At 47.8% G+C, this 26,796-nt stretch overlaps 2 protein-coding genes across 2 annotated transcripts; both read right to left on the reverse strand.

Annotated features, from left to right (window-relative positions):
* Nucleotides 1–15,424: 15,424 nt before the first annotated feature.
* On the reverse strand, nt 15,425–16,025 carry LOC123055818 (fasciclin-like arabinogalactan protein 7). Its single transcript, XM_044479667.1, has 2 exons — nt 15,636–16,025; nt 15,425–15,559 (listed from the first exon to the last, which is right to left on the reverse strand). The coding sequence occupies exons 1-2, from the start codon at nt 15,897–15,899 to the stop codon at nt 15,425–15,427; spliced, it is 399 nt and encodes a 132-aa protein (XP_044335602.1). The 5' UTR covers nt 15,900–16,025.
* Nucleotides 16,026–16,091: 66 nt separating this feature from the next.
* On the reverse strand, nt 16,092–17,122 carry LOC123049499 (fasciclin-like arabinogalactan protein 7). Its single transcript, XM_044472406.1, has one exon. The coding sequence runs from the start codon at nt 17,062–17,064 to the stop codon at nt 16,297–16,299; it is 768 nt and encodes a 255-aa protein (XP_044328341.1). The 5' UTR covers nt 17,065–17,122; the 3' UTR covers nt 16,092–16,296.
* Between the last annotated feature and the right edge of the window lie 9,674 nt (nt 17,123–26,796).

Consider the following 26,796-nt stretch of genomic DNA (forward strand, 5'->3'; position numbering starts at 1 on the left):
TGCCGCTGCCACTAACAAATGGTGTCTCTCATGTAAAAAAAGGTGTCTCTAGCATGGTGTTTCCCACACTTCTTGGCTCATAGAGAAGGATAGTTGCTATGGGCGCCCCTATTTCTCGCTTTAAGTGACACAGAGGGAAGCCTCGCGTCGGGGGGAGCCCCATATGAGCCGGACCAGCCGCGCGGGAGGTCACGGCCTGTTTTTTTTTGGTTTTTTTTCTGTTCTTTTTTTGCTACACGCACGCAAGCACGCGCGCGCACACACACATATAGGACAAGTTTTATCTACCACCAGTGGTAGTTACCACCACTTGTGTTTGGTATGTTGTATGTAGTATCTGTCAAAACCGAGAGTATGTACGTGTAATATGTAGTATATAACGATGTTTAGATGGTATATATACTACTTTTTAGGTAGTATGTATCATATTTTAAGCATACTTTTTTTCCGTACAAATATATACGTATTTCATAAATATAACAAAAACTATGGGTTCATATGCAATTTTTTCATGTAACTTGCGTTGAAATATTTTAGATATAGTATATCAACATATTTAGAATGATAAAGTAGTATATATAATATCAAATGGTAGTATATGAGACATGTGGGGTAACTACCACTAGGTGGTAGGATGTATTTTCCATATATATTAACACAAGAAAAATGGTAGTATATTAACACATTTGAAAAATCTTGAACAATTTGAAAAAAAAATGATGAATAAGCGTTCAGACAACGTTGAACGTGTATACGGAAAATGTTGATCACTTATTAATATTTTTTGACATATACGAAAACGTAGAGTGAAAACGAAAACAAACATAAGAAAAAACAAAAACAAAAACAAAAAATGGAGAAGAAAAAAGAAAACCAAACAAAAAATGAAGAAGAAAAAATAAAACCAAACAAAAAATGGAGCAGAAAAAAATGTTTAAAATGTTTAACATGTACAGTGTATTAAAATGTTTGCAGCACCAGAGGATTAAGTATGTCGGGCTCTAGTGGATTTCACGAACATGGTAGTACCGCACTGGTTTGTAGCACTACATATCGTCCCAGAGACCTAGGGCTAACTTCCCCTTTTTCTTCCCATTTGTTTTAAAATCGTAATTGGGCTGGCCTGGTGCTGTAGATCCTTAAGCGAGACATCCCATCGTGCCTCGCTTAACGCGGGAAATAGCATTCGCGAGTTGGTATAACGCACCTGGCAAGAGTGATGGCCCGGCTCATGTAGAATAACATGTGGGCATGACAGTGTAGCTGGTTTGACGGGGACGACTAGTTGGCGAGCGCTCGCGCTCTTAGTCGCCGTCAAGTGTCGCGTTCTGGGCGCTCCCCCATATTTTTATTATTTTATTTTTCTGCACGTGTTTTTGGCTTTTTAATTTATTTATTTATTGGGTTTTCACCAGTCTTTCTTAGCTTTTGGACCCAAAACAATTTTTTTAAAAAATTGCACGAAAAACATGCTTTTTTGCTTCGCCGAGAGGCGCGGTTGTGCTTTCTCGAGAGCTCTCGGAAACAGAAAAAGGCATGTTTTCTTTTTCTTTTTCTTCTGCGAGAGGCATGGTTGTGCTTTCGTGAGAGGCCTGGCTGTGCCTCTCGGAAATGGGAAAAAAATCATTTTCTGTTCTTTTTTCTTTCTGCGAGAGGCACGGCCGTGCCTCTCGGAAAGGGAAAAAATCGCGTTTTCTGTTTTTTTCTTTCACGAGAGGCACGGTTTTACTTCCGCGAGAGGCACGGCCGTGCCTCTTTCGGAAAGGAAAAAAACATGCTCCCGGTTCGGTTTTTTAATTCGGGTTTTTTGTGAAAAAAAGTTCATGAAAACTTAACAACATGGTATCAAGTTTTGAAGATTTCGACGCGGGGAATTCAATGGCGAAAACGATTCAAGATTTGGACGCACGGTTTAAGAAATAAAACATTTCGAATAAACGGATGTACGAAAAAAGGGAAAACTCCCAGGTTGCAACAAGTGCCACACATGCAGTGCACCACTTGTTGCAATCTGAGAAGGTGGGGGTGATCTTTGAAAGGAGTATTCCTCAACTAGCGATTTCATGGTTTGACAGGTTTTCGTTATGTTTTTGTTCCTCTACTTGTGTTTGCATGGTTCTTTTTGTTTCTGGTTTCTTTACTCTTTTCTAACTAATATACACATATTTTAAAATCTAGCAAGGAGAGTTCTTTCGAGTTGTTGCTCTTCGGAGGTGACAGTGACCGATGTTGGTCGAGACGCGGCCTTGTTATACTTCTTAGGGGAGGCTCTTTTGCTTTGTGGTTGTTTTGTGATCGTTCGAGTTGGAGTGCTTCTTGCTTTCCACCAGGATGTGGTGGGAGCTTCTTATATCTTATTCTCTATCTTTTATAAAGCTAAGGCACATAATTTGTGTGCTCTCCAAAAAAAAGTGAATATTTTTCAATTCGTGAACATCCTCTAGAATTGATGAATATATTTATAAGTGAATACTACCTCTGTAGAATAATTTGAACTACAAAAATGTTTTATATTTAGTTACGGAGGTAGTATCTTCTAATATAACTATTTTCCAATGTGTGAACATTTTTTACAATCATGAATACTTGTATAAATGTATATTTTTAACCCATTAAATATACTAATGAGCATTTTATAAAACTCATTATTTTTTAAATCCGTTAACTTTTCAAAACCTTGATTTCTTTTGAATTCATAAAATTATTTTTGCAACAATAAAATTTCATGTCAAAAGGCTTGTAGCCTTTTTTTAGAGCCACCTAAAGTGAATTTTTTAAATCAAGTTTTCCTTTAAACCAAATGGCGGTTATTCTTTTCTGCAACAAGAATGATACATGGCCCGGCCCATGCGGGCATTTTCTCAACGGACTGTTTGGGCATTTTAGTGGCATAGGGCGACGAGTAGGGCCCCCTTTCTATTTTTTTTTTTGGGAAAGTAGGGCCCCTTTCTAGCATCAAACAAATCATGCGGGAACAGTGTGACGCGACACTCGTAGCCCTAAGCTGGACGGGCCTGGCCCAATAAGCGGAAATGAATTATTTATTTTGTTTTCTGATTTTTTTAACATAATACAATCGAAGCAGCTCACATTCACTCACCCCTATAAACGTACACATGCACACCCTAGCCAAGATGGTCGAACCATCACGACGTTCGATCCTCCTTTAATAGTAGAGATGAGAAACTGAGCGGCATAGCATCTTTTGATTTTACGAAGTCACCACATTCACCTCGTAGTCGACTGGGACGTCTCCTCCCACTGAACGAACATCACCGGAAGCCTGAAATACATCCAGAAATAATGCGAGCACTAATGTCGGGTCTAGGACTACAACTCTGGTTTGTTGAATATATCACTGTCCTCCTAACCATCCAACCAAAGGTTGGTTCGCTAATATTTTTACTTTTATCTATACAATTTTTTATTGATTTCTGTTTCCCTCTTGTTATTTAACCTTTTTGTAGAATCAAGTTTTAGTGATATATGCTAATTTTTTCCTGCATCAATTTATTGAAAAGGTTAATTCAATATCCCCCCCCCCCCCCAGTACCACCAATAGGAATAGTTAATCAATTCAAGTTACACAATTTATTGTTTTGACAAGAAAAAAAGTAATACATGTAAGTCCATCATGTTTGTGTATGTAAGGTGACATATCTTGACCTATAATAACAACTTCACCTTTTTTTGCACATTCTATGTGATATACATCCTCATTTTCTACATAGTGAACCAATTTCATGAACTACATCAATATTTTAATAGCTAAAAAATCATTTTATGTAATTCTTTATGTATGCACTTTTTCTTTTGTGCTATGAGATATTAATTGAATAAATTTATATGATACTTGGTATGTAAACTATTTTCCCTAATTTTTAAAATGACATTACCAATATTTATCGGGGAAGCATGTGAAGATGGTGCTAAATACCCACTAAGCGCCCTATGTGTGTCATGTGTTGGTGTTCCCACGGTAAGAGGGAAGTAGGGATTCATCGCATGCTCTTCTTCTCTTCTGGGCATGCACGAAAGGTAGAGGGGTTCTTTTTGAGAAAAAGGCAAAGGGAATCCTACACCACTACCAGCTCAATGAAATATGATGCTTTGCAATTCTATGCCCGTCCCTAAGTGATTGTCGCAACAGACGTGTGGTAATTTTTGGCATCGTAGTTTGTCGGTTCTAGATCTTGAGGTTTGTTGTCGGCCTAATTGGCAGTTGTGGATAGTGTCAAGTTGATGCAATCCGTGGTTGTCGTGTCTCGTTGCCTTTCTGCATGTGAACTTTTACCGCGGTAGTATGACGATAAATGGGTCGGTTGCCTGCCTAGCACGGAGTGCTCTCAGTCATAGCGTGTTCAATGAACTTTACGATTTTACCTATTTGAATAGGCCGTTCAAACTACTTTTTAAAATCTTTGAGGTCATTTCAGCTTGTGCAAGTATGTACCTCAATCTGTCACCGAAGTTTTGAAAAAAATATTAAGATGCAAAAAAATGAAGGTAGAATCGACAATTTTACAAGTCTTCCTATAACTTGAGTTTTATTGGACATTTTTTTTGAAACAGGGGCAAATTTTTTGCCTCATCCATTAAATAAGAAGAAAATAGAGTTTGTTACAACAAACACCCCAGTACGACATGCATGACTACTCTAGCAAAATCAGTGAGCCTAGCTTATTTGCCCCGACAAAGATCCAAAGGTTCACCTCGGACATGATGGTGTTCAGTATGACTGGCGGTGGAGAGCTCTTGCGCCAAAAGACTCTTGCATTCCTCTCGTTCCAAATTGCTCATGAGACAAGCATGGTGAGAGAAGCCTTGGACTTTCTGTTGGGGGTGCCCACGATACTCGTACTTGCCCACCACTCCTCCACGGATTCCATCAAGTGCCAAAAGGAAGTGTCCATGCCAACAATGTTAAAATTCACAATGACCTGATTCCGAAGACTCGGGGTGTAGTGGCAATTGAAGAAAAGGTGAGACCCACATTCTTGCACCCTCTTGCATAGGGGGCTCAGACCGCAAATTGGCCAACCATGCTTGGACAATCTATCACTTGTCCAAATTCTATCCTGGAGCGCTAGCCAAGCAAAAAACTTGACCTTTGGGGGGCCCAAACTTTCCAAATCACTTGGTCCATGGGGGAGAGCACCATGCCCAGGAATTGCGCCTTATAGGCAGAGGCCGCCGTGTAGAGTCCACTTGTCGTATGCTTCTAAAAGATGTCACCGTCGGCGAGTCAATCAAGATGGACCTCATGCAAAAGCATACAAAGGGTGAAGAATTGCCTAATATGCTCAACGGTGACCACGGTGGGAGGTCTGATCTTGAGTATCCATGCGTTATCCTTGTGGGCCTCCCGCACCTTCCAATTTTTTCATGAAGAGGCCTCAAGGATGAGAGGAGCAATACCTTTTGGCTTGCGACCAAGAAGCCAAGGAGAATCCCAAAAGGGGGTCTTTGCATCATTATCAACGCGGATGATGATTGAGGGATAGAAAAAAAATCTGGATCCTCCTCGTCGCATGGGTTTCTATTCCCACCCACATTTTCGTGGCCTCCTTCCATTCATACCAAGGCTACCACAACCGCAAAGCCCGCGCGACCTTGCTAGTGTTGAGGACCCCAAGCCCACCATACCATGCGGTTGGCATGCAATCTCCCAATTAACCTTGCATTTTGCCCTCGTTGTCTTACCGATCCGGACCAAAGGAACGCCCTCTCGAGCTTGTTGACGCTGTGAAGGATGCTTGGCGGGATGACGAGAGGCGTGATGAAGTGGATCAGTTGGGAGGTGGTAACAGACTTGACAAGAGCCGCACATTCAATGGTGGTGATGTTTTTGTTGGGGAACGTAGCAGAAATTCAAAATTTTCTACGCATCACCAAGATCAATCTATGGAGTAATCTAGCAACGAGGGGAAGGGGAGTGCATCTACATACCCTTGTAGATCGTGAAGCGGAAGCGTTGCAAGAACGCGGATGAAGGAGTCGTACTCGTAGCGATTCAGATCGCGGTTGATTCCGATCTAAGCGCCGAATCACGGCGCCTCCGCGTTCAACACACGTGCAGCCCGGTGACGTCTCCCACACCTTGATCCAGCAAGGAGAGAGGGAGAGGTTGGGGAAGACTCCGTCCAGCAGCAGCACGACGGCGTGGTGGTGATGGAGGAGCGTGGCAATCCTGCAGGGCTTCGCCAAGCACCGCGGGAGAGGAGGAGGACATGGAAGAGGGGGGGGTTGCGCCAGAACTTGGGTTGCTGCTGCCCTCCCACCCCCCACATATATATAGGGGCAAGGGAGAGGGGGCCGGCCCCCTCAGATCCAATCTGAGGAGGGGGCGGCGGCCAGGGGGTTGCCTTGCCCCCCAACGCAAGGGGGGCGCCTCCCCTTAGGGTTCCCCCAAACCCCCAGGCGAATGGGCCCCGGGAGGGAAGGCGCCCAGCCCACTAAGGGGCTGGTCCCTCTCCACATACAGCCCATAGGGCCCTCCGGGGCTGGTGGCCCCTCCCGGTGGACCCCCGGAACCCTCCGGTGGTCCCGGTACATTACCGGTGACGCCCGAAACTCTTCCGGTGGCCAAAACGGGACTTCCCATATATAAATCTTTACCTCCGGACCATTCCGGAACTCCTCGTGACGTCCGGGATCTCATCCGGGACTCCGAACAACATTCGGTAACCACATATATCTATTCCCTATAACCCTAGCGTCATCGAACCTTAAGTGTGTAGACCCTACGAGTTCGGGAACCATGCAGACATGACCGAGATGTTCTCCGGCCAATAACCAACAGCGGGATCTGGATACCCATGTTGGCTCCCACATGTTCCACGATGATCTCATCGGATGAACCACGATGTCGGAGATTCAATCAATCCCGTATACAATTCCCTTTGTCTACCGGTATGTTACTTGCCCGAGATTCGATCGTCGGTATCCCGATACCTTGTTCAATCTCGTTACCGGCAAGTCTCTTTACTCGTTCCGTAACACATCATCCCGTGATCAACTCCTTGGTCACATTGTGCACATTATGATGATGTCCTACCGAGTGGGCCTAGAGATACCTCTCCGTTTACACGGAGTGACAAATCCCAGTCTCGATTCGTGCCAACCCAACAGACACTTTCGGAGATACCTGTAGTGCACCTTTATAGCCACCCAATTACGTTGTGACGTTTGGTACACCCAAAGCATTCCTATGGTATCCGGGAGTTGCACAATCTCATGGTCTAAGGAAATGATACTTGACATTAGAAAAGCTCTTAGCAAACGAACTACACGATCTTGTGCTAGGCTTAGGATTGGGTCTTGTCCATCACATCATTCTCCTAATGATGTGATCCCGTTATCAACGACATCCAATGTCCATGGTCAGGAAACCGTAACCATCTATTGATCAACGAGCTAGTCAACTAGAGGCTTACTAGGGACATGGTGTTGTCTATGTATCCACACATGTATCTGAGTTTCCTATCAATACAATTTTAGCATGGATAATAAACGATTATCATGAACAAGGAAATATAATAATAACCAATTTATTATTGCCTCTAGGGCATATTTCCAACAGTCTCCCACTTGCACTAGAGTCAATAATCTAGTTCACATCACCATGTTATTAACACTCACAGGTCACATCACCATGTGACCAACATCCAAAGAGTTTACTAGAGTCAACAATCTAGTTCACATCACTATGTGATTAACACTCAATGAGTTCTGGTTTGATCATGTTATGCTAGTGAGAGAGGTTATTAGTCAACGGGTATGAACCTTTCAGATCCGTGTGTGCTTTACGAATATCTATGTCATCTTGTGGATGCTACCACGCGCTACTTGGAGCCATTTCAAATAACTGCTCTACTATACGAATCCGGTTTACTACTCAGAGTCATCCGGATTAGTGTCAAAGTTCGCATCGACGTAACCCTTTACGACGAACTCCTTTTCACCTCCATAATCGAGAAAATTCCTTAGTCCACTAGATACTAAGGATAAGTTCGACCGCTGTCATGTGATCCATTCCCGGATCACTATTGTAACCCTTGACCAACTCATGGCAAGGCACACTTCATGTGCGGTACGCAGCATAGCATACTGTAGAGCCTACGTCTAAAGCATAGGGGATGACCTTCGTCCTTTCTCTCTCTTCTGCTGTGGTCAAGTCTTGAGTCTTACTCAATACTCACACCTTGTAACACAACCAAGAACTCCTTCTTTGCTGATCTATTTTGAACTCTTTCAAAATCATGTCAAGGTGTGCGTTCTTTGAAAGTATCATCAGGCGTCTTGATCTATCTCTATAGATCTTGATGCCCAATATGTAAGCAGCTTTATCCAGGTCTTCCTTTGAAAAACTCCTTTCAAACAACCCTTTATGCTTTCCAGAAATTCTACATCATTTCGGATCAACAATATGTTATTCACATATACTTATCAGAAATGTTGTAGCGCTCCCACTCACTTTATTGTAAATACAAGTTTCTAACAAACTTTGTATAAACCCAAAAACTTTGATCACTCCATCAAAGCATATATTCTGACTCCGAGATGCTTGCTCTAATCCATGGAAGGATCGCTGGAGCTAGCATACCTTTTAGAATCCTTAGGATGGACAAAACCTTTCTGATTGTATCACATACAACCTTTCCTTACGAAAACTGGTAAGGAAACTTGTTTTGACATCCATCTGCCAGATTTTATAAATGCAGCTAATGCTAACATGATTCCGACGGACTTAAGCATCGCTACGGATGAGAAAATCTCATCATAGTCAACTCCTTGAACTTGTGAAAATACTCTTTGCCACAAGTCGAGCTTCATAGACGGTAACATTACCGTCCACGTCCGTCTTCTTCTTAAAGATCCATTTATCTCAATGGCTTGCCGATCATCGGGCAAGTTCACCAAAGTCCATGCTTTGTTCTGATACATGGATCCTATCTCGGATTTCATGGCCTCGAGCCATTCGTCGGAATCCGGGCCCACCATCGCTTCTCCACAGCTCATAGGTTCATCGTTGTCCAACAACATGACTTCCAAGATAGGATTACGCATTACTCTGAAGTAGTACGCATCCTCGTCGTCCTACGAGGTTTGGTAGTGACTTGATCCGAAGTTTCATGATCACTATCATAAGCTTCCACTTCAATTGGTGTAGGTGCCACAGGAACAACTTCCTGTGCCCTGCTACACACTAGTTGAAGTTATGGTTCAATAACCTCATCAAGTCTCCACCATCCTCCCACTCAATTCTTTCGAGAGAAACTTTTCCTCGAGAAAGGACCTATTTCTAGAAGCAATTACTTTTGCTTCCAGATCTAAAATAGGAGGTATACCCAACTTTTTGGGTATTCTATGAAGATGCATTTATCCGCTTTGGGTTCGAGCTTATTAGCCTGAAACTTTTTCACATACGCATCACAGCCCCAAACTTTTAAGAAATGACAACTTAGGTTTCTCTAAACGGTGTCGTCTCAACGGAATTGCGTGGTGCCCTATTTAAAGTGAATGCGGTTGTCTCTAATGCCTAACCCATAAATGATAGTGGTAATTCGATAAGAGACATCATGGTATGCACCATATCCAATAGGGTGCAGTTATGATGTTCGGACACACCATCACACTATGGTGTTCCAGGCGGTATTAATTGTGAGACACTTTCCACAATGTCTTAATTGTGTGCCAAACTCGTAACTCAGATACTCATCTCTATGATCATATCACAGACATTTTATCCTCTTGTCACGACGATCTTCAACTTCACTCTGAAATTACTTGAACCTTTCAATAATTCAGACTTGTGTTTCATCAAGTAAATACACTCAGCATCTACTCAAATCATCTGTGAAGTAAGAACATAACGATATCCACTGCGTGCCTCAGCACTCATTGGACTGCACACATCAAATGTATTACTTCCAACAAGTTGCTCTCTTGTTCCATCTTACTGAAAACGAGGCCTTTCAGTCATCTTGCCCATGTGGTATGATTTGCATGTCTCAAGTGATTCGAAATCAAGTGAGTCCAAACGATCCATCTACATGGAGTTTCTTCATGCATATATACCAATAGACATGGTTCGCATGTCTCAATCTTTTCAAAAACGAGTGAGTCCAAAGATCCATCTACATGGAGCTTCTTCATGCGTTCTATACCAATATGACTCAAATGATAGTGCCACAAGTATGTGGTACTATCATTACTATTTTATATCTTTTGGCACGAACATGTGTATCACTGCGATCGAGATTCATTTTAGGTGCAAGACCATTGAAGGTATTATTCAAATAAACAGAGTAACCATTATTCTCCTTAAATGAATAACCGTATTGCGATAAACACAATCCAATCATGTTTATGCTCAACACCAAATAACAATTATTTAGGTTTAACACCAATCTCGATGGTAGAGGGAGCATGCGATGCTTGATCTCATCAACCTTGGAAACACTTCCAACACATATCGTCATCTCACCTTTAGCTAGTCTTCGTTTATTCCGCAGCTTTTATTTCGAGTTACTAACACTTAGCAACCGAACCGGTATCTAATACCCTGGTGCTGCTAGGAGTACTAGTAAAGTACACATTCATATAATGTATATCCAATATACTTCTGTCGACCTTACCTGCCTTCTCATCTACCAAGTATCTAGGGTAGTTCTGCTTCAGTGACCGTTCCCCTCATTACAGAAGCACTTAGTCTCGGGTTTGGGTTCAACCTTGGGATTCTCCACTAGAGAAGCAAATGATTTGCTGTTTCATGAAGTATCCCTTTTGCCCTTGCCCTTCTAGAAACTAGTGGTTTTATTAACCATCAACAATTGATGCTCCTTCTTGATTTCTACTTTTGCGGTGTCAAACATCGCGAGTTGCTCAAGGATCATCATGTCTATCCCTGATATGTTATAGTTCACCACGAAGCTCTAATAGCTTGGTGGCAGTGACTATGGAGAACCATCACTATCTCATCTGGAAGATTAACTCCCACTCGATTCAAGCGATTGTGGTACTCAAACAATCTGAGCACATGCTCAACGATTGAGCTTTTCTCCCTTAGTCTGCAGGCTTAAGAAACTTGTCAGAGGTCTCATACCTCTTGACGTGGGCACTAGTCTGAAATCCCAATTTCAGTCTTCGGAACATCTCATATGTTCTGCGACGTTTCAAAACATCTTTGGTGCCACAATTCTAAACCGTTAGCATTACGCACTGAACTATCACGTAGTCATCAAAACGTGTATGTCAGATGTTTCGCAACATCCACAGACGATGCTGAGGTTCAGCACACCGAGCGGTGCATTAAGGACATAAGCCTTCTGTGCAGCAATGAGGACAATCCTCAGTTCACGGACCCAGTCCGCATAATTGCTACTATCAACTTTCAACTAAATTTTCTCTAGGAACATATCTTAAACAGTAGAACTAAAGCGTAAGCTATGACATAATTTGCAAAGACCTTTTGACTATGTTCATGATAATTAAGTTCATTTGATTATTTAATGAACTCCCGCTCAGATAGACATCCCTCTAGTCATCTAAGTGATACATGATCCGAGTCAAACTAGGCCGTGTCCGATCATCACGTGAGACGGACTAGTCATCATCAGTGAACATCTCCATGTTGATCGTATCTACTATACGACTCATGTTCGACCTTTCGGTCTCTTGTGTTCCGAGGCCTTGTCTGTACATGCTAGGCTCGTCAAGTCAACCTAAGTGTTTCGCATGTGTTCCGAGGCCATGTCTGTACATGCTAGGCTCGTCAACACCCGTTGTATTCGAACGTTAGAATCTATCACACCCGATCATCACGTGGTGCTTCGAAACAACGAACCTTCGCAACGGTGCATAGTTAGGGGGAACACGTCTCTTGAAATTTTAGTGAGGGATCATCTTATTTATGCTACCGTCGTTCTAAGCAAATAAGATGTAAACATGATAAACATCACATGCAAATCATAAAGTGACGTGATATGGCCAATATCATCTTGCGCCTTTGATCTCCATCTTTGAGGCGCGGCATGATCACCTTCGTCACCGGCATGACACCATGATCTCCATCATCATGATCTCCGTCATCGTGTCTTCATGAAGTTGTCTCGCCAACTATTACTTCTACTACTATGGCTAACGGTTAGCAATAAAGTAAAGTAATTGCATGGCGTTTTCATTGACACGCAGGTCATACAATAAATTAAGACAACTCCTATGGCTCCTGCCGGTTGTCATACTCATCGACATGCAAGTCGTGATTACTATTACAAGAACATGATCAATCTCATACATCACATATATCATTCATCACATCCTTTTGACCATATCACATCACATAGCATACCCTGCAAAAACAAGTTAGTCGTCCTCTAATTGTTGTTGCATGTTTTACGTGGCTGCTATGGGTTTCTAGCAAGAACGTTTCTTACCTACGCAAATGCCACAACGTGATATGCCAATTTCTATTTACCCTTCATAAGGACCCTTTTCATCGAATCCGATCCGACTAAAGTGGGAGAGACAGACACCCGCTAGCCACCTTATGCAACTAGTGCATGTCAGTCGGTGGAACCTGTCTCACGTAAGTGTACGTGTAAGGTCGGTCCGGGCCGCTTCATCCCATGATGCCGCCGAATCAAGATAAGACTAGTAACGGCAAGTAAATTGACAAAATTGACGCCCACAACTACTTTGTGTTCTACTCGTGCATAGAAACTACACATAGACCTAGCTCATGATGCCACTGTTGGGGAACGTAGCAGAAATTCAAAATTTTCTACGCATCACCAAGATCAATCTATGGAGTAATCTAGCAACGAGGGGAAGGGGAGTGCATCTACATACCCTTGTAGATCGTGAAGCGGAAGCGTTGCAAGAACGCGGATGAAGGAGTCGTACTCGTAGCGATTCAGATCGCGGTTGATTCCGATCTAAGCGCCGAATCACGGCGCCTCCGCGTTCAACACACGTGCAGCCCGGTGACGTCTCCCACACCTTGATCCAGCAAGGAGAGAGGGAGAGGTTGGGGAAGACTCCGTCCAGCAGCAGCACGATGGCGTGGTGGTGATGGAGGAGCGTGGCAATCCTGCAGGGCTTCACCAAGCACCGCGGGAGAGGAGGAGGACATGGAAGAGGGGGGGGGGTTGCGCCAGAACTTGGGTTGCTGCTGCCCTCCCACCCCCCACATATACATAGGGGCAAGGGAGAGGGGGGCCGGCCCCCTCAGATCCAATCTAAGGAGGGGGCGGCGGCCAGGGGGGTTGCCTTGCCCCCCAAGGCAAGGGGGCGCCTCCCCTTAGGGTTCCCCCAAACCCCCAGGCGCATGGGCCCTGGGAGGGAAGGCGCCCAGCCCACTAAGGGGCTGGTCCCTCTCCACATACAGCCCATAGGGCCCTCCGGGGCTGGTGGCCCCTCCCGGTGGACCCCCGGAACCCTCCGGTGGTCCCGGTACATTACCGGTGACGCCCGAAACTCTTCCGGTGGCCAAAACGGGACTTCCCATATATAAATCTTTACCTCCGGACCATTCCGGAACTCCTCGTGACGTCCCGGATCTCATCCGGGACTCCGAACAACATTCGGTAACCACGTATATCTATTCCCTATAACCCTAGCGTCATCGAACCTTAAGTGTGTAGACCCTATGGGTTCGGGAACCATGCAGACATGACCGAGACGTTCTCCGGCCAATAACCAACAGCGGGATCTGGATACCCATGTTGGCTCCCACATGTTCCACGATGATCTCATCGGATGAACCACGATGTCGGGGATTCAATCAATCCCGTATACAATTCCCTTTGTCTACCGGTATGTTACTTGCCCGAGATTCGATCGTCGGTATCCCGATACCTTGTTCAATCTCGTTACCGGCAAGTCTCTTTACTCGTCCCGTAACACATCATCCCGTGATCAACTCCTTGGCCACATTGTGCACATCATGATGATGTCCTACCGAGTGGGCCCAGAGATACCTCTCCGTTTACACGGAGTGACAAATCCCAGTCTCGATTCGTGCCAACCCAACAGACACTTTCGGAGATACCTGTAGTGCACCTTTATAGCCACCCAGTTACGTTGCGACGTTTGGTACACCCAAAGCATTCCTACGGTATCCGGGAGTTGCACAATCTCATGGTCTAAGGAAATGATACTTGATATTAGAAAAGCTCTTAGCAAACGAACTACACGATCTTGTGCTAGGCTTAGGATTGGGTCTTGTCCATCACATCATTCTCCTAATGATGTGATCCCGTTATCAACGACATCCAATGTCCATGGTCAGGAAACCGTAACCATCTATTGATCAACGAGCTAGTCAACTAGAGGCTTACTAGGGACATGGTGTTGTTTATGTATCCACGCATGTATCTGAGTTTCCTATCAATACAATTTTAGCATGGATAATAAACGATTATCATGAACAAGGAAATATAATAATAACCAATTTATTATTGCCTCTAGGGCATATTTCCAACAGTTTTGACCCTCGTAAGTTGTCAATTTGCTCGCCACTTTATCAACAAGGAATTGTTGATCAACCAACTTGAGATTCCAAACCTAGAGAGGGAGCCCCAAGTAACGCGAACGAGGTTCTAGTTGCCGGCAAGCTTTGGGTGATGTGCATCAAATCGAGGTGATTGCTACAAATAGAGATCATCGAACTCTTATGGAAGTTAGTGCAAAGTCTAGTGACCTCTCCAAAGCCTCTCAAAATATCCGCTAGATTGTCAACATCTCTTTTGATCGGAGCGCGTCGTCCGCGTAAAGAGAGGTCTGAACCACGGCACCCCTTCTACGAAGTAACCCCTTTCTCGTCGCCACGTTGAGGATTTGTTATAACGGGTCAATAGCAATGACGAAGGGTCCGAGTATTATGCACGCCTGGGGTCCGAGTAGTATTCTTTACTCGAATTGCTGGAACGTTTTTCTGGTTGAAACTTTGAAAATCAGCCATTTTCACACTCCGATAACGTCGACATATCATCGTCTAACTCCTCGCCCTAACCTATACTACTAATCTCAGTCAGTAGAGCAATTCACTGCACCTGCATGTATGGGCTAGTAGCGCACTTCACAATGCCACCAGCGACGCGGCGCACAACGCCACGGCGGGGGCCACGTAGTTCGCGGGCCGACCCGCTGCCCTGCACGCAGAGCTCTTCCCATCCGCCTCACGTCCAGGCGTCGTCGCGTTGCCACCCTTGGCGCCGGGCGCGCTCGCCGCGGGCTCTGCGTCGGGCGGGGTCTCCTCGACGGGGGGCCGCGCGCTGAAGATCGCCTCCGGGAGCAGCACCCTGTCGATCTCGTACACCGCCATGGGCGCGACCCCGTACACGGTGCCGAGGATCTTGGCGTCGGCCCACCTCGACAGCACGCGGATGGCCCCCGCATCGTACGTCACGTTCACCATGTACTACATCCCGCCGGCGAGCGTCGTCACCGGGTTGACCCGGCTCAGGCCGTCGAACTCCTTGAGCGCGTAGTGCTTGGCCAGCGCGTGGTACATCATCAGGTTCTTGAGCTGGTGCTTCTTCAGACCCGACAGCACCTGCAACGGTCGCCAACATCCTATCAGATCGAGACGATGGTATGATTATTTCTTGTGTGATGAAAAATTAAGTTACCGACGGGTGGACGGCGGCGAAGGCCCTGTCGGCGGGGGCGAAGATGGTGATGCCGTGGTGCGTCCGGTAGGCCTGGTTCTCGAACACCTCCACGAGGTTGGTCTGATTGAGGTACCTCAAGAAGGTCTGGAAGGGCCGGTCTGGCGTCAGGATCTCGGTCAGGTTGGCGCGGGGACCCACTTCGTCGGCGAGCGGGCGGTGCGCGCCGGCGAGCGGAATGGACAGGGACAGTGCGGCGGCGAGGAACGCAACCACGAGCTTCATCGTGCAACTGCCGCAGTGCACACGTGGCCTGAGCTGAGCTGCGCGTATGTCCGTTCTTTGTGCAGAGGTGAGAGCTTCCTAATTTTGAGGCGGTTAAGAGGATCGATGCAGGACGGTGTCAAAAGACGGAGGCAAGAGAGCTCGTTGCAGAGCTCTTGTTCTTCAGAACGTAACTGAAAACAGAGACGTTGATTCACGTTCCCAAATAAAGTTGTTTGCTCTCAATGTCTCGTCTTTATGATAATTCTACAATACATACAAGCAGTGCATTCATTATGATGTGCACCATTTACATTATGTTGTACACCATTTCGGCGGAATAAATGAATTTACAAACACTTTCCGGAAGGAAATAAAAATTCATGGCACGTGCCAACGCATGCAAAGAATTATCCGACTACACCATCAAAAGCCCGGAGACCAGCAGAACCACGTAGCCAAGTGCAAGGCTCCCAGCGCCAACGACCCGGCAGGACGAACTCTTGGCATCCGCATTGTCACTGGCAGCACGCTCGCTGGCGCCCGGCGCGTCGGCCATCACCTTGCCCCCGCGTCCCGGCGCCGGCGCCGGCGCAGGCACGGGCGCCATCTCCGGGGCGGCCGGGAAGATCTCCTTGGGCAGCAGCACCCTGTTGAGCGCGTACACCGCGACGGGCGACGTCGAGTACACGCTGCTGGCGAGCTTGGCGGTGGCCCAGCCCGACACGACGCCGATCGTGCCCGCGGCGTAGGTGACGTTCACCTTGTACGCGAACATGGACACCGGGCTCGCCGCCGCCAGCGCGGAGAAGGCCGAGAGCTGGTAGTACCTGGGCATGGCGTGGTGCAGCATGAGCGACCGGAGCTGGTCGGTGGTGAGGTTGGACAGCACGGTCTCGTTGAGCGCCGCGAAGGCCGAGTCCTGCGGCGCGAAGACGGTGATGCCCTGCTTGGTGTCGTTGGCCTGGCTCTGGAACGTCTTGATCACGTCGGTCATGGTGAGGTACTCCAGGAACTTGCCGTACGGCCCGGCGAGGGAGAGCAGCTCGGCGAGCTCGACGTGGCGCGGGGCCGGCGCCGGCGCCGGGGTCTCGACGATCGGTGCCCGTGCCCTCTGGGACAACGCGCCGCGGGAGAGCGCCAGGCAAAGCAATGCGCTGACAAGAACAGCCGCCTTGAGCTCCATTTCTGCAAAACCTGCGTGTGTTACTTGCTAAAAAGTGCAGATGATGAGCAACTGCACCTGATCGATCGAGGCTGTGGTGAATCTCTACGAAGGCAAGATGTATTTATAGCACATGGGTCGTTGATGGGTGGTGTAAAAATATAGTCTGGAAGTACAAGCCGGGGTTGGCGCTCCGCTGGTGTTAGCTATGCTGTCGATGTTGAGTGGTCAACTGAAGATCTGAACACGGTGATATGGTTCGGGAATGTTTTGTCTGCAGGTAGCGGGGGACTGCAACTTTGTTCTTCTGATATGCAGGAACGCTGCAGGTACGTTGGGACAAACAGGATCCGCTTTGGCTTCAGTAAAGTTTTCCGGGGCTGTGATTTTACAATGGTGTCAAAACCTTCAGGCATAGTACTATGCTGTGATGGTAGTTGAGCACGTGTGCTCAGCCCTTCAGTTGCCGTGCGATTTACACGCCTGGACGTTCCACGCGACAGATACTCCAATTTATTTGTTCTTGAAAAAGAAGCTTTTCTAAAATAGAATAGTACAATTTTGATTATCTAGATAATAGATCAAGACCGGGGAGTATTAAAATGGGGGCACCGACGAATGCACAGCAGAAACCTCTACAAAATTGCCGAAAAGACGTGGAAACTGTTCTCTAGAGGACATGCCAACTGATATTTATTCGTTAAACAAACTAGTGCTGTGTCGGCCAACCCAAAACAGAGGTATGATGAATGAATGATTAAATAATAATGTAATTTCTGTTGGTAAAAAAATGTAGCGTTATATAATAGTACAATTCTGAATCTCTTATGCACGTAGTTGTGCTGCACTGCAGGTGCACAAACTCTTGTCCACGGCGAAAGCTGGAGACGTGCTCGCGGCGAGGATTCTGTCTCGGCGCTACTGGGATGCCACCACCCCGTGTCTCACCAGCGCACGTACAGACGAGCATAGCTGAGCCAGATAATGGCATATATGTCCATGTCACGGCTGATACCCGAATCACATTTCACGCGTGCGAGGAAGGAAGCACGACTTAACGAAACGTGTGTCCTGCCTCGTTCTGTCTCCCCATTATTCTCTCCGGCAGAGGAGGAACCAGAGAGTTTTTTAGGGCCAAGAAGCAAGTGGAGCTTTATTTTTCGTTTGTTCTTTGTGTCCGGCAGTAGTTGGTGTTTACTTGTCATTTGAACCTCGGAAGCAAATGATGTTCAATGGAAGCGAAGGGGTTGAAACGGTAAACACATAATGTCTCTTCAAGGACCTGTTTAATCCAGACCTAATTTTTTTCTGGAGCGGATTCAGATCTAAGGCCATCTCCAACGTTGTGCATCAAAACGCCGCTAAACGCCTGGACAGCGCAGCATCGTCCATCAAATGTTCGCGGACCGATCCACATGTTCGAATCCATAAACATGGAAACAAAGCTAGAGAGGTTTGGGGTAATCCAGACAGTCGGCACGACGAACTCTGACACACCTGGCCCATACAAACCCTTCGAAAATTCTAAACACAGTGTCCGTTTACAGAGTTTTACGGGCTCTTTCCAAACTAATCGCCCCCCCCCCCCCCCACGCCTCGAATTTCAGCGGAGTGGGCCCCTCACTTTATTTCTACCCAATCAACACATGCCAGATAAGCCACTCCGTCGATTTTCTGTAAAATGTTGTTCATGCGTGTAGCATTTTCTCAAACCCCCTTCCGGAGCCCTTTCTCACCTCTGTACCTTCCCTCTTGGGCAAAAACGACAAATTTGACCCGTGGACCGAAAAAATCACAAAATGAGCCATTGGTGAAAAAAAATCACACAACTGACCCTTTTGTGTAGCGTCCGACAGCCAGGCGCCACACTCCACCGTGTAGCGCCAGGCGCCACACATCTAGCCAACGTGGCATCCCTGGGCCAGGCGCGGCCCCACACCCAGCCATGTAGCGACTAAACGTAAGGCGCCACACCGCCATGTGTAGCGCCTAGCGCCTAGGCGCTGCACTATGACTTAGTAACCGCCGCGCTCTGGCCCTCCCCCACCCCACCCCATTCATTTCCAGAACTAGACAGAGATCGCGGCGACGACTCTCTCCTCTCCCCCTCTCAATCCTCTCTCCAAAATGAAGGAAATAAGACCTAGAGGCAATAATAAAGTTGTTATTTATATTTCCTTATATCATGATAAATGTTCATTATTCATGCTAGAATTGTATTAACCGGAAACTTAGTACATGTGTGAATACATAGACAAACAGAGTGTCCCTAGTGTGCCTCTACTTGACTAGCTCGTTAATTAAAGATGGTTAAGTTTCCTAGCCATAGACATGTGTTGTCATTTGATGAACGGGCTCACATCATTAGAGAATGATGTGATGGACAAGACCCATTCATTAGCTTGGCATAATGAACATTTAGTTTTATTGCTATTGCTTTCTTCATGACTTATACATGTTCCTCTGACTATGAGATTATGCAACTCCCGAATACCGGAGGAACACCTTGTGTGCTATCAAACGTCACAACGTAACTGGGTGATCATAAAGATGCTCTACAGGTGTCTCCGATGGTGTTTGTTGAGTTGGCATAGACCGAGATTAGGATTTGTCACTACGTGTATCAGAGAGGTATCTCTGGGCCCTCTCGGCAATGCACATCACTATGAGCCTTGCAAACAATGTGACTAATGAGTTAGTTACGGGATGATGCATTACGGAACGAGTAAAGAGACTTGCCGGTAACGAGATTGAACTAGGTATGAGGATACCGACGATCAAATCTCGGGCAACTAACATACCGATGACAAAGGGAACAACGTATGTTGTTATGCGGTTTGACCGATAACGATCTTAGTAGAATATGTAGGAGCCAATATGAGCATCCAGGTTCCGCTATTGGTTATTGACCGGAGATGTGTCTCGGTCATGTCTACATAGTTCTCGAACCCGTAGGGTCCGCATGCTTAACGTTCGATGACGATTTGTATTATGAGTTATGTGAGTTGATGACCGAAGTTTGTTCGGAGCCCCGGATGAGATCACGAACATGACGAGGAGTCTCAAAATGGTCGAGAGGTAAAGATTCATATATTGGAAGGTTGCATTCGGACATCGGAATGGTTCCGAGTGATTCAGGCATTTTTCCAGAGTACCAGGAGGTTACCGGAACCCCCTGGGAGAAGTATTGGGCCTATTGGGCCTTATTGGAGGAGAGGAGAGAGGCCACGTGAGAGGGGCGCGCCCCCCCTTGCCCAAACCGAATTGGACTAGCGGAGGGGGTCGGCCTACAACCTGCGGCAAAAATTGGATAATAATGCAGGACATACTAGATCGATCTACGGGTCGCGAGGGCGTGCCTCGACACGCGACGACGGCCATCTATTCGGACGTGACAAACCTAGTCACGCCCGGGCCGAAAACCGCAGACGGACTCCATCAGAGCTACGTCGCGACGCGGCCCGATATAGAGGCGCCGCACACCCTCTTTGCTTCGCTGACGAAGTAATGGATCATGAATTCCCAGAAGGGTTTAAACCCATAAATATCGAATCATACGATGGAACAACTGATCCCGCTGTATGGATCGAGGATTTTATTCTCCACATCCATATGGCCCGCGGAGATGACCTCCACACCATCAAATACCTCCCACTAAAACTCAAAGGGCCAGCTCGGCACTGGTTAAACAGTCTGCCTGAAAATTTCATTGGCAGCTGGGAGGACTTGGAAGAAGCCTTCCTTGACAACTTCCAAGGCACATATGTCCGGCCACCAGATGCCGATGACTTAAGTCACATAGTTCAACAGCCTGGGGAGTCAGCCAGGAAATTCTGGACTAGGTTCCTAACTAAAAAGAACCAGATAGTCAACTGTCCGGATGCCTAGCATCCGTGACGAATGGCTCGCCCGCCACCTCGGCCAGGAAAAGCAGAAATCTATGGCAGCCCTCACAGCACTCATGACCCGCTTTTGTGCGGGTGAGGATAGCTGGTTGGCCCGTAGTAAAAATACGGCCAGCGATGCAAGCCCCTCCGAGGCCAAAAACAACAACAGCAAGCTCCGACGTAGTAGACACAAACGCCGAAGCAATTGGGACAATACCGATGACACTGCTGTCAATGCCAGATTCAGCGGCTCCAAGTCCGGTCAGCGGAAGAAGCCTTATAAAAGAAACAATCAAGGACCATCCAGCTTGGACCGCATACTCGACCGTCCGTGCCAAATCCATGGCACCCCAGACAAACCAGCCAACCACACCAACAGAGATTGCTGGGTTTTTAAACAAGCCGGCAAGTTAAATGCCGAGAACAAGGAAAAGGGATTGCAGAGCAAGGACGATGACGAGGAGCCCCTGCAGCCAAACACAGGGGGATAGAAGAAATCCCCCCCAAGTTAAAACAGTGAACATGATATACGCCACCCATATCCCCAAGAAGGAGCGCAAGCGTGCACTCAGGGACGTCTATGCGATGGAGCCAGTCGCCCCAAAGTTCAACCCCATGGTCCTCCTGTCCGATCACCTTTGATCGCAGGGATCACCCGACCAGTATCCGTCATGGCGGTTCAGCCGCACTGGTCCTCGACCCAATTATTGATGGATTCCATCTCACGCAAGTCCTCATGGATGGTGGCAGCAGCCTGAACCTGCTCTATCAGGATACAGTGCGCAAAATGGGTATCGATCCCTCAAGGATCAAGCCCACAAAAACCACTTTTAAAGGTGTCACACCAGGTGTAGAGGCCTGTTGCATGGGCTCAATCACACTGGAAGTGGTCTTTGGATCCCCGGATAATTTCCGAAGCAAAGAGTTAATCTTCGATATCGTCCCTTTTCGCAGTGGTTATCATGCACTGCTTGGACGAACCGCATTCGCTAAATTCAACGCGGTGCCGCACTACGCCTACCTCAAGCTCAAGATGCCGGGACCACACGGTGTAATAACGGTCAACGGAAATACGAAGCGCTCCCTTCGTACCGAGGAACACACCGCGGCCCTTGCAGCAGAAGTACAAAGTAGCCTTTTTAGGCAGAACCTCAATTTGGCAGTAAAGCCCCCGGACACCGTCAAGCGAGTCCGAACTACTCTGTGGCAGGACGGTCCAGCTCGTCCAGAGCTTGACTAGCAATCCGGCCTCCATCCCAGTCCCGATCAAGTGGTGACATTTGTGCCCCGCGTACATAACTACGCACTCAAAATACCATGGGCACGGACGGAGGCAAAGATAGACCATGGTCCATAATGCGGCTCAACCGCCCCTAGATCTGCACACCTTCACTTTTTCTTTTTCATTTCAGGTTTTTCTCTTCTCGAGGCTTTTTCTGATAACCTGATCATCGGACCGGTCACGGGACGAATACACCAAGGAGGCAAGGAGCTTTGACGTACAAGGGAATCCCCAGGTGGTCTCTGATAACGATTGCTATACCTGTTTTACATACCCGCACGCAACTCGCTCTTGGTCATGGCATGTTAAATAGCCTGTTGCTTATCGCACTATTTGCATCAATACACCTTGACGTATTTATCAAATTATAATGGAAACAGTTTGCGGCCCAAAATTTTAAGGACCCCGCTTATTACCTTTGCACTCTTCCTGTTTTCCTTTGTTTTCTATTGATAATCTTATCACATAGCACCCGTACACTTTGGTATGTTTCATATTTGCCAGGGGCTTCATAGCGCCCCGCACTACGGCAACAAAGTCCGAACACTTTTACAGTATAGTTCGGCACCCCGAATTTAGCATTATATGCATTGGCTCCGAATCATGTCTTTGGTCAATAGTTGGGTTGCCCGGCTCCTGTGCTTACTACCTTACGTTCCGCTATATCGACTAGGGTAGTAAAGGGAGAACTACTGCGATTGTGTCCCGGTTCATCCGGATGAGCACCTCAGTAGAGAAAGCCGAAAACTGACTGTCATGATGCGGCGAGAGCCGGTCAGCTGTTCGGAGGTTTGAAATCGATAGAGGTTTGTTCTGCATTACGCGAAGGGTCGGTACTTACCCGATCAGGTGTTTACAACACCCTAGTTTGGATGCTAGGGGCTGCGCCTACATTTTTATTGTCGAACTCCTATGGCTAAGTGAGGGTGATAAAGCGTTATAGTCCGATTGCCTTGTTCGTTGCGCTAAACACCTCCTCTAAGGACCAAATAATTGGATCAAGAGTGTTTAAATTCCATCCGAACACCCCCGCACTACCTACGTGGGGGCTGAAGCCGACGACTGGCCAACCCTCCGATTTAATAAATGGCCGCACAGGAGGTAAAAATTTAACACAAAGCATTATACTACACAAATTGTCTTTGTTTCATAATACAGGGCGAGACAAATATGAATGTATTCATTCAAAGATCACATCCTTCGCACATTGCTCCGCCACAAGGCAGGATCCCTCCAGGACACTATCAAAATATAGCTCGGGTCGGCGGTGCTCCTTGCCCTCATGCGGCCCCTCGGTCATCAGCTTCTTGGCATCCATCTTCGCCCAGTGCATCTTGGCGCGGGCAAAAGCCATCCGCGCACCTTCAATGCAGACCGACCGCTTTATGACTTTGAGCCGCGGGCAGGCACTCACAAGCCGCTTCATGAGTCCGAAGTAGCTGCCAGGCATGGGCTCGGCAGGCCATAACCGAACTATTAGGTCCTTCATGGCTAGTTCGGCCGCCTTGTGCAGCTCGACCAGTTGTTTCAGCTGGTCGCTAAAGGGCACCGGATGTTCTGGTCTAGGGTATTGAGACCAGAACAGCTTCTCCGTAGAGCTCCCTTCTTCGGCTCGATAGAACTCTGCAGCATCTGATATGCTGCGCGGCAGATCCGTAAATGCCCCTGGAGAGCTCCAAATTCGGGTAAGTAAAAGGAACGTTTCCTTTGCAGATTTGCTTCGCATAATGAAAGCCTTACCCGCCGCGATCTTCTTGGCCGCCTGGATTTCCTGGAGGGCGCTTTGGGCTTCGGCTCGGGCATCTTGTGTGCTCTGGCGGGCCTTGGCAAGTACGGACTCCTGAGTCTTCGAATCACGCTCCAAGGACTCATACTTCTTGACGGCGTCCTGGAGCTCTTGCTGGACCTCGCTGACCCGGGCCTCTTGCTTCTCGCGCGTGGCGCTTTCCTTGGCCGCTTTGTCCTTGGCCTTGGCTAACGCCTTCTTGAGGACTGCCACCTCGGTCGTGGCCCCTAATATAATTCATGACACTTTAGTCAGCATGAACCATTCATCCTTCCTAAATATACAAGCAAGTTACTCCATACCTTGGCTGTCCTCCATCTGCTTCTTCACGAGGCCGAGCTCTTCCTTGGCCCGCTTCAGGTTCTGCTTCAGTCCGAAGACCTCTGCAGTATGAGCGGAAGTAGCCAGCAGCGACGGCTGCTTATTCACATAGACATCTTATGTTAGACTCCTGCGAAAATTATTTTGATCCTCTGTTCGGCTTTTCCTCTCCGAACACCGAACAGAGCATCAGGGGCTACTGTCTACACTGTGATATTTTTTCTACAATTACATTACTTACCTCAAAGCCTGTTAGAAGGCTAGTGCAGGCTTCGGTCAGTCCGCTTCTGGCAGACTGAACCTTCTCAATCACTGTACCCATAAGGATACGGTGTTCATCCACAATGGAAGCGCCTCGTAGCGCTTCCAGCAGATTATCCGAGCAGGCATCCCTCCTCCTTTCAGGGAAGGCTGTTTGCCTGACTCCGGAACCATATGGGTCTCCAGAAGGGTATTCGGCTGGGGGCCGAATTGTATATGGCCCCCATCGCCAGTCCCCATGGGGCTTCCTCCCCCATGTGTTCGGCGGCTGAGGAATCATCCTCTAGCGCCACCCTAACGGCCTCCTGAACCTCTCCCTGGCCTGGGAAGGTCCTTTGGGACACCGCCTCGTCGTCACCCTTGGCCGGAGGAGAGTGAGCGGCCGGCGGAGACTCGCTGGCCATCGCCTTTGAATCTAGCGAACCTCCTGATGAGGATCGCAGGGGGCTGTCGTGGGCCGGACTGTAATAGCATAATTCAACATATTAGTACCATGAAGCGGAGACATGGACGTGCACAAGTTTTTTGGTACTTACGATGCGGCCCGGGGCTTGGTCGGGGGGTGGGGGGGGGTCGCTCCGGACTGCTGTCGACGTCCCACACGGAGTTATCCGCGAGGGCGCGCTTTCCCCTCTTGGGCGCCTCCGCCTCCAGATTTGTGGAGGCCGTCCTCCTTTTCCTCTCCTCATCAGGGGGAGATTTCTTCTCCTCCTCCTCGTCGTCGTCTTCGGCGGCGGAGGAGTGAGACTCATCGTCTTCGGATGTCATGTCCGAAGCACCTTTTCGGCGAGGGCCACTCTTGGCCCCCTTGGCCTTCTTCTCTAGCACCTCATAAGGCGCCGGAAACAACATCTTCGTCAGAAGTGGGGTTTCTTGGTCATCGGGTAGCGGAGTCGGACAGTTAATCCGCCCCGCTGTTTCTATCCAGGCCTGGAAAAATTGATAGAAAGGCTTAGACTCCTTCCTCAAAATATGCCGGTAAAGGGTATACCTTGAAAACATGAAAGAACTTACCGAATTAGCCTGGCATTTTAAGCTAAGCCCGCGATCCTCGGTCGTGGGCGGTGGTGTCTCACCGGCCTTGAAGAGCACTTTCCAGATGTCTTCGTGCGTTGTGCCGAAGAGCTCTAGTAGCGTCCGGTGCTTGGCCGGATCGAACTCCCACAAATAGCAAGTCTGGCGTTGGCATGGAAGGACCCGGCGAATGAGCATAACCTGGATCACGTTGACGAGCTTGATTTTCTTGGTTATCATGTTCTGGACGCACGTCTGGATCCCAGTCAGCTCGTCCGAAGAACCCGATGTCAGGCCCTTCTCTTGCCAGGAGGTGAGCCGCATCGGAACTCCGGATCAGAATTCGGGGGCCACCACCCAGTTGGTAGAACCACCCCGACTGCCACCCCTTCACCGTCTCCATAAAGGAGCCTTCGGGCCAGGTGACATTGGGCATCTTGCCCACCATGGCGCCTCCGCACTCTACTTGTTGGCCGCTCACCACCTTCGGCTTCACATTGAAGGACTTTAGCCATAGGCCGAAGTGAGGTGGGATGCGGAGAAAGGCCCCGCACACAACAATAAATGCCAAGATGTTGAGGATAGAGTTGGGGGCTAGATCATGGAAGTCCACCCCGTAGTAAAACATCAGTTCGCGGACAAACGGGTGGAGGGGGAATCCCAGCCCGCGGACGAAATGTGTGAGAAACACAACCCTCTCATGGGGCTTTGGGGTAGGGACGATCTGTCCCATGGCCGGGAGTCGGTGAACGATCTCCTTGGCCAGGTATCCGGCCTCCTGGAGCTCCTTGATGTCCTTCTTCTTGACGGAGGAGGCCATCCACTTGCCTCCAGCTCCGGATCCGGACATGATTGAATGCTTGCTTGAGGCGGAAAGGTTGAGAGCTTGGGCACTGGAGCTCAAGGATGGGAGGGTAGAGAGAGAGATAGAAGGCGTGCGTGAAGAAAGGGAATCCTTATCCCCTTATAAAGGCAGTAAATATCAAGCGCCTTCCCACTTGCCTTAAAACTCGCCTATTCCCAAGGGCTGTGCAAATGGAACGGTTGGGTTACCCACGCCCGTATTGATGAGAATCCCGCAATAAGGGGACACGATCTCTGCTTTGACAAGACGTGCCAATGGAAACCGCATCTCGAAATGTGGAATGGTAGACGAAAACGGTTCGAAATAATGACCGTGTGGATGTGATGTCACATTACGA

The sequence above is a fragment of the Triticum aestivum genome, chromosome 2D, assembly GCF_018294505.1.
Source record: "Triticum aestivum cultivar Chinese Spring chromosome 2D, IWGSC CS RefSeq v2.1, whole genome shotgun sequence".
NCBI classification, from domain to species: domain Eukaryota; kingdom Viridiplantae; phylum Streptophyta; class Magnoliopsida; order Poales; family Poaceae; genus Triticum; species Triticum aestivum.

Bases quoted from the DNA above. Each gene is read 5' to 3' on its own strand.
- LOC123055818 (XM_044479667.1), bottom strand. From the start codon at position 15,899: ATGAAGCTCGTGGTTGCGTTCCTCGCCGCCGCACTGTCCCTGTCCATT. The intron at 15,560-15,635 runs GTAACTTAATTT...CGACCGTTGCAG, and splicing joins TCGCCGCCGTCCACCCGTCG to GTGCTGTCGGGTCTGAAGAA.
- LOC123049499 (XM_044472406.1), bottom strand. From the start codon at position 17,064: ATGGAGCTCAAGGCGGCTGTTCTTGTCAGCGCATTGCTTTGCCTGGCG.